This window comes from Elephantulus edwardii, unplaced genomic scaffold, assembly GCF_000299155.1.
Source record: "Elephantulus edwardii isolate Elephantulus edwardi_28Jun2011 unplaced genomic scaffold, EleEdw1.0 scaffold00052, whole genome shotgun sequence".
In the NCBI taxonomy this organism is placed as follows: Eukaryota; Metazoa; Chordata; class Mammalia; order Macroscelidea; family Macroscelididae; genus Elephantulus; species Elephantulus edwardii.
Window position 1 is genome coordinate 493,011 of NW_006399802.1, and position 12,448 is coordinate 505,458.

The 12,448-nt window shown below is 45.5% G+C and overlaps 1 protein-coding gene across 1 annotated transcript; it reads right to left on the reverse strand.

Annotated features, from left to right (window-relative positions):
* FAM221B (family with sequence similarity 221, member B) lies at nt 1-9,627 on the reverse strand. The gene is made up of 7 exons (XM_006886946.1): nt 9,431-9,627; nt 8,567-8,980; nt 8,241-8,392; nt 971-1,081; nt 603-800; nt 304-423; nt 1-152 (listed from the first exon to the last, which is right to left on the reverse strand). Exons 1-7 carry the CDS (start codon nt 9,625-9,627, stop codon nt 1-3), a joined length of 1,344 nt encoding a protein of 447 aa, XP_006887008.1.
* Nucleotides 9,628-12,448: the final 2,821 nt, after the last annotated feature.

The window sequence follows — 12,448 nt, forward strand, 5'->3', positions numbered from 1 at the left end:
CTAAGGACTTCGTGGGCTGGGGAGCCCAGGAGGACCAGGATGAGAGCTGGGATGGTCAGAGGGACCCTGTGTCCCTAGGGCTGTGAAGTCAGAGCTGCGGAAGATTGTTTCCTGAAGGACGGGCATTTCTGCAAAAGGCATATAATCTGCTCCTGGGGGTGGAAACCAGTGCAGAAATGGGAGGTAAGGAAACAAGACGGTGAAGGAGTTGCAGAGGGCATGGTTAAGTGTTATGGTGAAAGTGCCTTCTTGTCTGGCCTTCTGACTAAACTAGGATGGTCCCTGCCCCTGGTTGCCCCTCACCATAAGGCCTCCCTCCACGTTGCTGCGCCTCTTCGGTCTCAAAGAAAGTCTCATGTTCTTCCCAGCGTCGATCACAGGCAGCACAGAGAAAATTAGACTCAAAGCAGTTGCAGCAACAGTCTGAGGAGGAGGATATAAAAAAATATTATACAAAAAATGTGTATCCCTATGGTTGGATTCTATCCCTCCTCACCAACCACAAGCCTAAATCTTTCCTTCTAACTCCCCATCCTCATGCCATTTACACTTCTGTCCCCATTCCTGCCCTCTCCTTATACTCCCTTGGTCCTGGGAAGTACCATGGTGTCTACAGGCATGGGCTCCAGTGGCTGTGTGATCTTCATGGCTGTGTTTGCAGCGACATTGAGCCCTCCAGGCCTTGGGGTCGAAAGTGGCCCGTCTAGTGAGCCAGAACTCGCCCACCTCCTCTGGGCGGGATGGGATAAAGCAGAACATGAGGCAGCGGCACTGGCTCACACCACAGGGCACGGATATATCTAAGGGAATGGAGATGGGTAGTGAGGTTGGGCCAGCACCTGATAGGGCCTGGCTCTCCTCCCTTTCCATGCCAACTCTGTCTACCACACTGACACATTTTTAACTTACATATATTCTAAGATGTGACACCGTAGTTATCCCTCCATACTCAACAGGATTTCTGCTCTACCTGAAATGATCTGGTGCTCATTCAGTAAGTGTCCACAAAAACACTTCGACTCATCCCCAATCCGGAAGCAGTCCCACTGGTAATGGGGGCAGCGCCAGCCAATGTAGAGACCTGAGTGTGGAGGGATTAAGTGATAAAGAAATAAGGAAACTACACTAACTTTCTTTCCCCAAGGTATTCTCGCCTATCCCTTTGGGAGGAGGGTTCACCTCTCCCCCCAAATGTACTCATCTCTACCCAAGGGTCCTCACCTCTACCCCTTTAGATTTTTTCCTCAAGGTTTTCTCATCGCCCCACAAGTGTCTTCAGTTCCCTTCCCACCCTACGATCTGCTCCATCGCTCTCAGCCTGGGAGAAGCTAAAGCAAGTCTTCAATTTCAGAGCTGGAAGATTATAAACGAAATTTTGTTTGACAACATGAATTTCACTTGTGTTTTCTGTAACTGTGTATAGGGTTCTGTTCTTCTCCCCTTCCCACATTAGAACCAAAATCTGCTTTGCTTCCTTAGAGTTTCTAAGATGACGAAAAGAGAGATGACTGCATATATGGAGAGTGGAGAGTAGGTGAAAGGTATTGGTTCCTAAGAAGCATGGTTATTGAAGGAACTTGAAAAGGACAAGAAGGTCAGGCAGCCCGATTTCCAGGAGGTAGAAGAGCTTCCTTTCACTACTTTCATATTTCCCTTGCTTCTAGTATTACTGAAATTGTGCCTTCCATAAACTTCAGAAAGGTTGTCTATAATTCTTGAGGGAGCTCTGGTGGCCTAGTGGTAAGAAGCTGTGTTGCCAACCCAACGACACACAGTTCAAATCCACCAGCTGCTTGATGGGAGAAAGATGAAAAATCTCCTATGCGATTTAGTGCCTCTGAAAACCCAATGGAGGGTCAGCTATGAGTCACTTCTGACTCAAAAGCATACAATAACAACAACAAGATTCCTCAAGGGTCAAGAGAAAGAGGCATTCAGAAGTAATGAATGTTATTGTTATGCGCCGTCGAGTCACCTACGACCCTATGTACAATAGCTCTGAAGCCTGCCCTATTCTGAGCCACTCTCACTGACTTTGACACACCTACCCTCATTGCCCCAGTTACTGTATCAATCTGTCCTTCCACCCTTCCAAGCATGATGCCCTTCTCCAAGGCTTAGTCCCTCCTGGCCACATGCCCAAGGTATATGAGATGGAGCTTCAAAATCCTAGCCTCCAAGGAGAAACTTGATTTCACCCTCTCCAAGACAGACTTAATTGTTTTCTTGGTGGTCCATGGTATGTTCAAGACTCTCCTCCAGCACCACAACTCAAAGGCATTGATTCTTCTGTCATTGTTAAGTCATTCATTGTCCAGCTCTCTGATGCATGGCAAGTAATTGCAAAGACTATGGGTTGGATCAGGTGCACCTTAGTCTCTAGACTGACATCGTTGCTTCTCAATACTCTAGAGAGGTCCCTGACAGCAGATGTTCCCAGTCCAATTCTTCTTTTGATTCCCTGACTGCAGGTGCCAAGAGTGTTGACTGTGGAGCTGAGCCAGCTGTAATTGTTAATGAGGCTAAATAAAAAGGCATGGAAAGAAAGGTCAAGAAATATGCCTGGGAGCAGGCACAGAGCAAGAGGCCAAACCTCCTGAAAGGTGTTCCACAGTCGGAACTGGTTGGCTTCGTGGTCAATCTAGCCACAAGCAACAATGGTGCTGCTTAAATGTGGAAGGAAGATTTTCATAGCCTCCATAAGAGTTGAAGAATATCCCAAGTTTTAGCCTGGAAAGGAGTGACATTTCCAGTTGTAGGACTCTTAATCCCATTTAAAATCTCAAGCAAAGGGTCCATCCTACCAGAAAGTTCTTGACGTTTTCTGCCTGCACAGGGCCATTCTTCTTGCCTTCCATAACTCCTTTTGCAAATCCTCTCACAGTAAAATGAAGTATAATGATTTGTTCACTTGTGTTCCTATTAGTCTGTTACTTCCTCCAAGGATTTATTTACTCACCATACATCTCTAGTCTAATGTAGCATAGAAACTGGATCAAAATAGAAAATTAGAGAAGAGTGCCTGATAGAACTAGTGAATGAACAGAAACAATTTTTCAAGAAGACAGACCCAAAGATTCTAGCAATCTGTGGACTCATAATGCCGATATTCTATTAAGAAGGATAAGAGAATATCCTCTGTTCTTTGACTCTGGCTAGAGTCATAATCCACAATTCTGTGCCTGATTGACTGCTTAGGTTTGTTGTTGTTTTTCTTTCTTATTCATGGTCCATCAGAATAAAAATCCACCCAATGTGACTTTTTGACTTTGTCTTGATATTACTGACAGATAATAAGGTACTCCTGCTATTATCTTATTTCAGGGAGACTTGACTAAGAGGGCAGGATATAACATAGTCACAATGGAGGTGGGTGGGGCCCAGGACACCACTGGAGGAATTTCAGCTCTGAACAGAGTAGCAGGACACACTGCATGATTTAGTGAGGCACAGAGGTGGACAACAGCCAATGCTTCTCAATCAAGGCCTGGTCTGAGGGCCTGGAGAGTCAAATCCAAGCATTGATACGCACAGTGGTCAGTTGGATGGCTCTACTAAAGGTGGTGGTGAGCAACTGATAGCTGCATGTGGGTTCAGAGTGGTACTCAGAGCTCTCGGCCTCAATTTCAGATCCTCTTTCTGCTATGAGGAGATAAAGACTGACAGAAGGAGTCAATGTCCGAAACACCATTTTCATTCTATAAAACAGTCTCTTTGATGATTTCATGGTACATTTGCATGATATCCCTTTGCTATCAGAATGTCTTTATATAATATTGCACTATATGTCCCCCTGGAGCTTTAGACCGAGCTGTCTTCCAGACTGTTCTAGTATGTTCTACAGGCGTTTCAAATGTGTTGTCTTGTTAAAACGGCCCTTGCCCTCTGTCATACACACACACACACACACACACACACACACACACACACACATTGTTGTTGCTAGTATGTGCTGTCGAGTCACTTGTGACTCATAGCGACCCTATGTACAACAGCCCTAAACCCTGCTCTATCCTGTGCCAATCTCACTGCCTCCGACACACCCGCCCCGATTACCAGTCACTGAATCAATCCACCTCATAGAGGGTCTTCCCCTTCTGCGCCATCCCTCCACCCTCCCAAGCATGATGTCCCTCTCTAAGGACCTCTCCCTCTTTACAACATGTCCAAAGTATGTCAGACGAAGTCTCAGAATCCTTGCCTCCGAGGAGCAGCCTGGCTTAACCCTCTCCAGGATGAATCTGTTTGTTTTCTTGGCAGTCCGGGGTACATTCAATACTCTTCTCCAGCATCACAGCTCAAAGACATCAATTCTCCTTCTATCCTCCTTAGTCACTGTCCAACTCTCTGATGCATAACAAGTGATTGCAAAGACCATAGCCTGTATCAGATGCACCTTAGTCTCCAGAGTGACACCATTGCTCTTCAGTACCCTGGAGAGGTCCCTAACAGTGGACTATCCCATCGCAATATGTTTTTTTATTTCCTGGCTACTGATGCCAAGAGTGTTGACTGTGGAGTCAAGCAGACCAAAGTTGTTAACAATCTCAATCTCTTCACCATCCATCCTGATGCTGCCAATTGGTCCAGTGGTGAGAATCTTTGTCTCCTTGACATTGAGCCTCAATTCGTACTGAAGGCTGCAGTCCTTGACCCTCTGCAGCAATCATTTCAGGTCCTCCTCAGTTTCAGCAAGCAGGGTTGTGTCATCTGCATAACGCATATTGTTAATAGATCTTCCACCAATCCTGACGCCACACTTCTCCTCATAGAGCCCAGCCTCTCAGATAATCTGTTCTGCAGACAGGTTGAAAAGGTATGGAGATAGGACACATCCCTGGTGTATGCCTTCCCCAATTTTGAACCATCCAGTGTTTCCTTGCTCTGACGACTGCCTCTTGGTTCAAGTATAGGTTTTGCATTAAAACGATCAAATGTTCTGGGATTCCCATTCTTCTCAGAGTCAGCCACAGTTTGTTATGATCCACACAGTCAAATGCCTTTGCATAATCAATGAAACACAGATAGACATTCTTCTGGCATTCTCTGCTTTCAGCTAAGATCCATCTAACATCAGCTACAATATCCCTAGTACCACGACCCCTTCTAAACCATCTACTCAGTTTTAGGCATTCAGTTAATGATACCAAAATCCAAGCTGTTACTGAAGCCAAAAATCTAGGTATAACTCTGAAAATTTCCCTCTTTCTTAGCCCACACATTACCTTTATAACATTTCTTGAATCTTCCACTTCTCTCCAACTCTACCTCTTCATTTCCTACTGGGATCATTACTAGGGTCCTACAGTATGGTCCTCCTGTCTCTGGGCTTATCTTCTTCCAGTCTATCCTACTGCCAGAGTCATATTTCAGATGCACAAATGTGTTCATGTTATTCTATTTAAAATTATTTTCATGACTCCCAGTTCTCCTCAGGTTATAGTCCCAGCTTTTTAGCTTGGTAACCACCCTATCCACGAAGTACATTTTACTGTCTACAGTTTCCTCTTGGTGAGAAACCTGCCCTGTCATCTCCCACTTTACCCATTCTTTACTGGCTGCCTCTTGGGTGCTCATTTTACATCCTCATCTTGATGCCCAAGTTTTACCTGGCTTCTTATTCCAGAAACCTCTAAGATTAAGTGCCCCCTTTCTCTGTGTAGAACTCTGGCTGATCTCAATCATAGTGATTATTAGAATAAATTGTAATAGTCCTTTTACTTATTATTCTTATTAGGATGTACTTATTTGCAGGAATTTTGTTTTGCAATTCTTTCACCTGGCATTTCCACAGCTAGTTCAAGGAATGCCTAGTACTTAGTTGGTGGTCAATAAATGTTGGCTGAATGAATTAAAGGTAAACTTAGACTTGTACTTGTTAACCTGTTATTTCTCTAGATATTATATGTACTCTTATGGAGTCTTGGATTCTAGGGACTCAAAATCTACATTAAAAGGGAGCCTCAAATATCTTTACTCACAATTGAAATGCACTTGAATTTCTGTATAAAACTGATGATTTAAACAGACAATCAAGAAGTTCATTCAGAAAAATTAAGAATACAGTAGCTTCCAAGAGTGAGGAAGAGAAGGGAGTTCTGAGAACAAGAGAACTGAATAGTCCTCCCATCTGCAAGAAGAATGAGAGTGACAGAAGATGCTAAAATAGCTCATTCGACTTTAGTGCCATCTTGTTTGGGACCTCCGGATCATGAGGGCCAAGTGGAGGAAAAAGCAAATGTGCAGGCTAAAGCATAAAAGAAGAAAGAAGAGGCAGAGGCCCAAGTAAACGTGAGTGTGTGCACCCGCAGACGCCATAGCGGCAGGAGTAGAGAATGCCACAGGCTGGGCACACACTGGACTGACTGCATGCTTCTGTCTAGAGCTTCTGACTCTAGAATGTCCATCACTATTTGATAGCCATGAACGCCTCTGAGAGGTCCATCTTCCTCCTTCAAAACCAGGCCCTTTTTGATCTGTTGCCTTAGACCTATGATATTCTGGACTAACTCTGCATAGTTGTGGTTGGATGTAATGTGCACAAATAAATCATCTCTTTTACTGTCTTAGCCAAAGAATAAAGTTTTTTAAAAAAGGAGATGCTAAAGTATGCAAAGTAATTTCACTGCCTGCATTAAAAATGAGAAGTAAATGCTGTTTTTTACTTTCTTGACCAGGTATTAAGGAGGGAGGGCTCCCTGAATGCGAATGGGGAGAGTACATTACATGGAAGAGGGATAAGGATAAAACGAAATAGATAATTTACATCTTAGGACCATCTAGTTTAACTCTCATTAAAGTGCAGAAGGGAAGTATGAAAGATCAACAGAAATGGAATGAATTGCATTGAATGAAATTAAATTTAGAAACCCTCATATCTCATTCATAGCAGGTCAAAGTGGCCCTTTTTCTAAAAGGTAATTAATATCTATAAATAATGAAGTTTGATATCACAGGTATATATGCACAGCCTCCAACAAGATGGCATGTATTTACTAAGCTCATCTTTATACCGTTTATACACACACACGCACAGGGAGCACTGTTGGCTACTAGGCAAGAAGCTACATTGCAGTCCTGATGGCACATGGTTCGAATCCACCAGTTGTTCCATAGGAGAAGGACGGGAAATCTCCTCCTGTGTGATTAACTGCCTCTGAAAACCCGCTGAAGGGTCAGCTACAGGTCAGTTCTGTCTCGACAGTACAGAACAACAACAACAACATATATGCACACTATGAACAGTTCTGTCAAGAGTACTGGTTGTGGACTGACACAGGTTTAGAAGACATACTTCTCTCTAGTGAGGATACCTGATGTTTCTGGGTACTCAAGGATTATGGTTGCCATGCACAAGTTACATACTTTTACTGGAGTTCTACCAAGGAGGCAGTCTTTCACCACATCAGAGCATCAAGCCTTCTAGAGACTGTCGAGGATCTTGGGCTATCTCTGCCTTAGAATCTTTTTTTGTGTATAGAGCAACGATGTCTGACTGGAGACTAAGGTGCGCCTGATCCAGGCTATAGTCTTTGCAATTACGTGCTATGCATCAGAGAGTTGGACAGTGAATAGGGTTGATAGGAAGAGAATTGATGCCTTTGAGCTGTGGTGCTGGAGAAGAGTGTTGACTATACCATGGACTGCTAGGAGAACAAACAGGTTCATCCTGGAGAGGGTAAAGCCAGAATGTTCCCTGGGGTCAAGGATTCTGAAGCTTTGACATATTTTGGGCATGTTGCAAGGAGGGACTGGTCCTTGGAGAGGGACATATGTTTGGCAGAGTGGAGGGGCGGCGAAGGAAAGGAAGACCTTTGATGAGATGGATCGATTCTGTGACTGCAGAGGTGGGAATAAGTGCATTTGAGATGGCTAGGTTGGCACAGGATAGAAGAATGTATAGAGCTCTTGTACATAGGGTTGCTATGAGTCGCAAGTGACTCGATGGCACATAACAACAACAACAACAACATGTGTGCAGGTTATCCAAGTCCTAGAACTGGAGCTGACCCATGACTCTGATTTTAATAACTTTGAGTTAGACATCTATTTCTTTCCACATGCCCCAACTTTTTTGCCTCCATCCACTCTGACATTCCGAGCAGGTGACATTTCTGTCTCTACAAAGCACAGTTACCCAATGACTGGGTAAGTTCCCAGATTCTTTTGGGTTGGATAATGACTGTAAGCCATTCATAGGCAAAGCCATCACAGACCTCTGTAAAGCTGCCTCCACTTACCTGTCTGGATGGCACTCAGGGCTGCATGCTTCTCCCATTGGAAAAGATGGTTCACCTGAGCACCACACTGGTTTCTATGCATTGCCTTAGACACTTCCACCAGCTCTGTCTGTTTAGCAGGGACTACTGAGTGGACTGTGTATCCTGAGGAGGGAGGAAATGAATAATCCTTTGATTATTGTGAAGATGCCCTAAAACTAAGAGAAGGGGCCACAATAAAGAATAACCCTCCTTTTAGGACAACAAAAGGGGAAGGATAAGAACAAGGGAAAGGGCAGTTGTAATTACGGCTAGCAGCCTTCTTCTCCTTCTTCTTGCATGGCTTCTGTCCAGGTGTGGGTGTATGAGCAGAGCTGCCACTGGCAACCATTTCTTCCTCGTCGTCTTCTGCCTTTCCCTTCTGTCCTGTGGCCATATCCTTGTGGACCTGGTCAGAAATGCCTGAAAGGAAGCTCTTTTTAAGGTTTTCAAGTTCAGGGGCCTCTAAGGTAGACTTCCTTGGCCATTGAGCCTCACTGTAAGAAGACTTAGAGGAGAGGCTTTCCCTCAGGGCATCATCTTCAGAGGGAGGAACGGAGACATGGCCTTCTGATGAGGGAAGCAAAGAAGGGTGTTTTTCTGAGCCCTTAGAGATGGGAGACTCCACTGTGGCATCAGAAATGGAAGCATTTAGATGAGTCTCAGAAGTGGAGTGTTCCAAATGCTTTTCAGAGGAATGGGATTCTGAAAGGACTTTGGAGCTCTGGGCCTCCAAAGGGGTCTTTGAAGTAGATGGCTCCAAAGCAGATGCAGAGGTAGGGTGCTCTGAGGGGTTCTCAGTGATTAACAGTCCCAAAGAGATCTTAGAGGTGTGAGATTCCAAAGGGGGGAGTTCTGAAGTCGATGGCACCAAGAGGGATTCAGAGCTATGGTGCTCTAAATGAGTCTCAGTGATGGGCGACTCCCAGAGGGTCTTGGAGATGTGGGTCTCTAAAGGGGTCTCTGAAGCAGATGGCGCCAACAGGGATTTAGAGATGTGGTTCTCTAAATTACTCTTAGACACAGATGACTCCAAAAGGGTTTTGGAGACATAGGTCTCAAAAGGCGTCTGGGAATTAGATAACACCAAAGGAGATTCAGAGCTATGGTTCTCTAAATGCAACTTAGAGGTGGATGGCTCCAGAAGGGTCTTGGAGGTGTACATCTCTAACAGTGTATCAGAAGTGGATGGCTTTAAAGGGGACTTAGAGATATGGGGTTCTAAAATGGTCACAGAAGTGGAAGATTCCAAGTGAGGTTCAGTGGTAGCAGGCTTTGGCAAGTCCTTAGTGGAGGGGTCCTTTGAAGAGAGGTGTTTCTCTGGATCGTTGGTCCTTTGAGTCTCTTCTGTAACCTCGTCTGCTTCCATCTAGTGGCAGAATAGAGTACAGACTTTATTAGGTTGGAATTAGAGGGGTCTGCAATAGAATCCAGGGCTCAGAATGAGTCGTGAATTATGATAACATGCTTATTACACTTGAAATACAAAGAGAGAAGCAAGATAAGCTTTGGGTCTCAAAGTCTGATGCTAAGAGAGTCACTCATGTTCCAGATTCTGTGTGATAGGCTGCGACAGATTGTAAGAGAGCTAGAACTTAGAAAAGATGGAAAGACTGAAGCAGTTAGAATCCCATCAGTAGATGGTAGCAGAAGACTAGGAGGTAGCTTGAACATAGCAACTTTGCTAGTCCCTATCTTAGGAGTTAGGAGGTTGGACTGTAGAGTTTCAGGGCCTAGGAATACTAAGTCAAATTGGGAAGAGTTAATTGGGTATTGACTACAGAGAATGCAGATGGATGAGTATATAAGGCAAGAAAAAACCCTGCCCATAGTCTGGTTTTGTCAAAGGAAAGCAAACACGCACACCCAAAACACACACACACTCCCCTGATGTTGTCATTGGTGCTCAAGGCTTCAACTACTAGCAACATACTGAACTCTGGGAATCATCTTAGTTTTTTCCCTTTTCTTCAGTCTCATCTTCAAATAGGCACCGAGAACTATAGTTTCTTTTTTTTAATTTTATTGTATTATTTTTACATGTACCATCAAATCAGATCTGACTGGTACAGGAGGAGATTGCCCCCTCCTTCTCCAGCAGAGCATCTGGTGGATTTGAACCGCATACCTCTGGGATTACAGTGCAGCGCCTTGCCACTAGGCCACCAGAGCTCCCTAAGAACTATAGTTTCTATGTTCCAAATATTTCCACAATGCATCTTCACCTTTGTTCACAGTTTTGTTCATAATTTTCTGCCTGAACTATAAATACCATCCCTATCCTCAGCATGTAAGTCCACTCATTTATGTAATTTACACTTTCCCCTCCTTACAAGTTCACATTCATGTATTTTTTTATGTTTATTTGACACTGATGTGTCAAATGAGATAATGGTTACCCATGGTGGACAGTGTTTGGTGGAGCTCCCCGGTTAAAATAAACTTGGAAGCAGAAGTGGCATCCATTTCCGAAATAGCTTGCCTCCAGAAACTCTATGAACGTGGAGAAATGACGAAAGTTATACAAGTGCTCAGGTCTTTCGTTCATAGGGTCGTCTATGACTCAACGACATTTAACAACAACAACGACACTTTTATTCTGGCAATGGACTCAGCTGAGAGTCAGGGAGAGAGACAAGTTAACAAACAATGACAATGTAAATGAGTTGGTGTTCAATTGGGCTAAACTCAAGCTGCTGTTGGAAGAGGTTTAATTTACACTGAAGTCCATCCGAAAGAGGATGTTCTTACTGAAAAAACGAGAGCTTTATAAATTCAAAAGTTAGCACTAGCATTCCTGTTTAAAAAAAATATTTAATGTCTCAACTTAAATCATCTTGGCCTGACATTCCAGACCTTTCATCCTTTGCAACAATGACTGAGGATTCCAGCCTGAACTCTCCACACTTCCCACTTTGCCCCATGTTTCAGAGATAGGCTATATATCACTTCTTGAACTCACCAGAGCCTTTCCAACAGGGAAATTTGAAAAGGAAAGCAGGGGAAGAGGTAGGATGATGAAGAGAAAGATGGTTAGAGGTTCTGCAAGAGGAAAAGGCATCTGAAGGCAGAGAGCTGGAAGAAGAGTGGAGAGGAGGGAACTAAGTATGGAAAGTAGAGACTGGGAGGTGCTGGACAGGCTGGTCCTGGCCGGACTATTAGCAGGGGATAGGACTGTTGCAGGGTTGACGTACCTCTTGGCTTCGGCTGGGCTGATACAAGTCTTTGGTTTAGACTCTTGTCTGAGGATGGAAGGGGGGAAGGCTGGCCTCAGGAAAGCTGGCTCTAAGTTGTGGTAGAGCCTGTGGTGCAGGGGCTAAGTGGCAGAGGGCTTGCCTGGAAGTCTGACTTGGGGAGGGGGACTGCAGAACTTAGTTTCTAAAGCAATTCGGTAAGGCGGGGGTAGGGTATGGGGAAGGGGAGGGACGGGGGAAGGTGGAAGGAGGGGAAGGAGGGAGGGAGGGAAGTGACTGGCCTCTGTGACCCGAGTCTAGAGAGGAGGAATCGGTCGTCAGGGCAACAGGAATGCCCAGTAGTTTCCATGACAACAGCAGTCGGACCACCTTTACAGTGGGTGACGTCTGCTGAGGGGACTGCAGTGGACCGGGAGAGGACGAACCCCGAGAATTCATTTCTGAAAAAAGGGAGTTTTGCAGAATTTCAGTAAGAGTGTCTCAGGGTAAGATCTTGAGATCTGTGAGGAGGTCTGGGTCCATGGATGTCCGTGCAGGGTTCTTATGAGATAACTGTGAGGACGTCAAGGGGGGACGTGAGATTCTGAGAGGGGATCTGGGATCTGTGGTTGGGGTCAGGACCGCAGAGACTTAGGTAGCGGGAGCTAGGGCGGAGTCTACTCGGGGTCCCGCAGGACCGAGTTAGAGCCCAATAGGGTAGGGCAGGGGGCGGGTATTACGAAGATAGACCAATAGAACTAGTTGGGGGCGGAGCGTCATACGACGTCAAGCCGAGGCCGCCGCCGCGGGGCCTGGTTATCGCCGGTCCAGCCCAGCCCGGAGTCGCACTGGCCTGAACTCCTACCCAGGTCCCAGGCCTAGTCTCAGCCGGTGCGACCTCAGCCTCCGGCCTGCGAGGACGCCGGAGGTCACCACTCTGGGGGTGGGGAGCGGGGCAGCGGGTCAGCTCCGCAAGCTCCCCGCTTGGCCCATCCGGCCCCGCCCCTGCCTTGGGCC

Coding starts and splice junctions, on each gene's coding strand:
- FAM221B (XM_006886946.1), bottom strand. CDS start 9,627: ATGGAAGCAGACGAGGTTACAGAAGAGACTCAAAGGACCAACGATCCA. Junction 8,981..9,430: donor CCATCCACTTCTGATACACT/GTTAGAGATGTA, acceptor GGAGGCCCAGAG/CTCCAAAGTCCTTTCAGAAT. Junction 153..303: donor ACGTGGAGGGAGGCCTTATG/GTGAGGGGCAAC, acceptor TTCCACCCCCAG/GAGCAGATTATATGCCTTTT.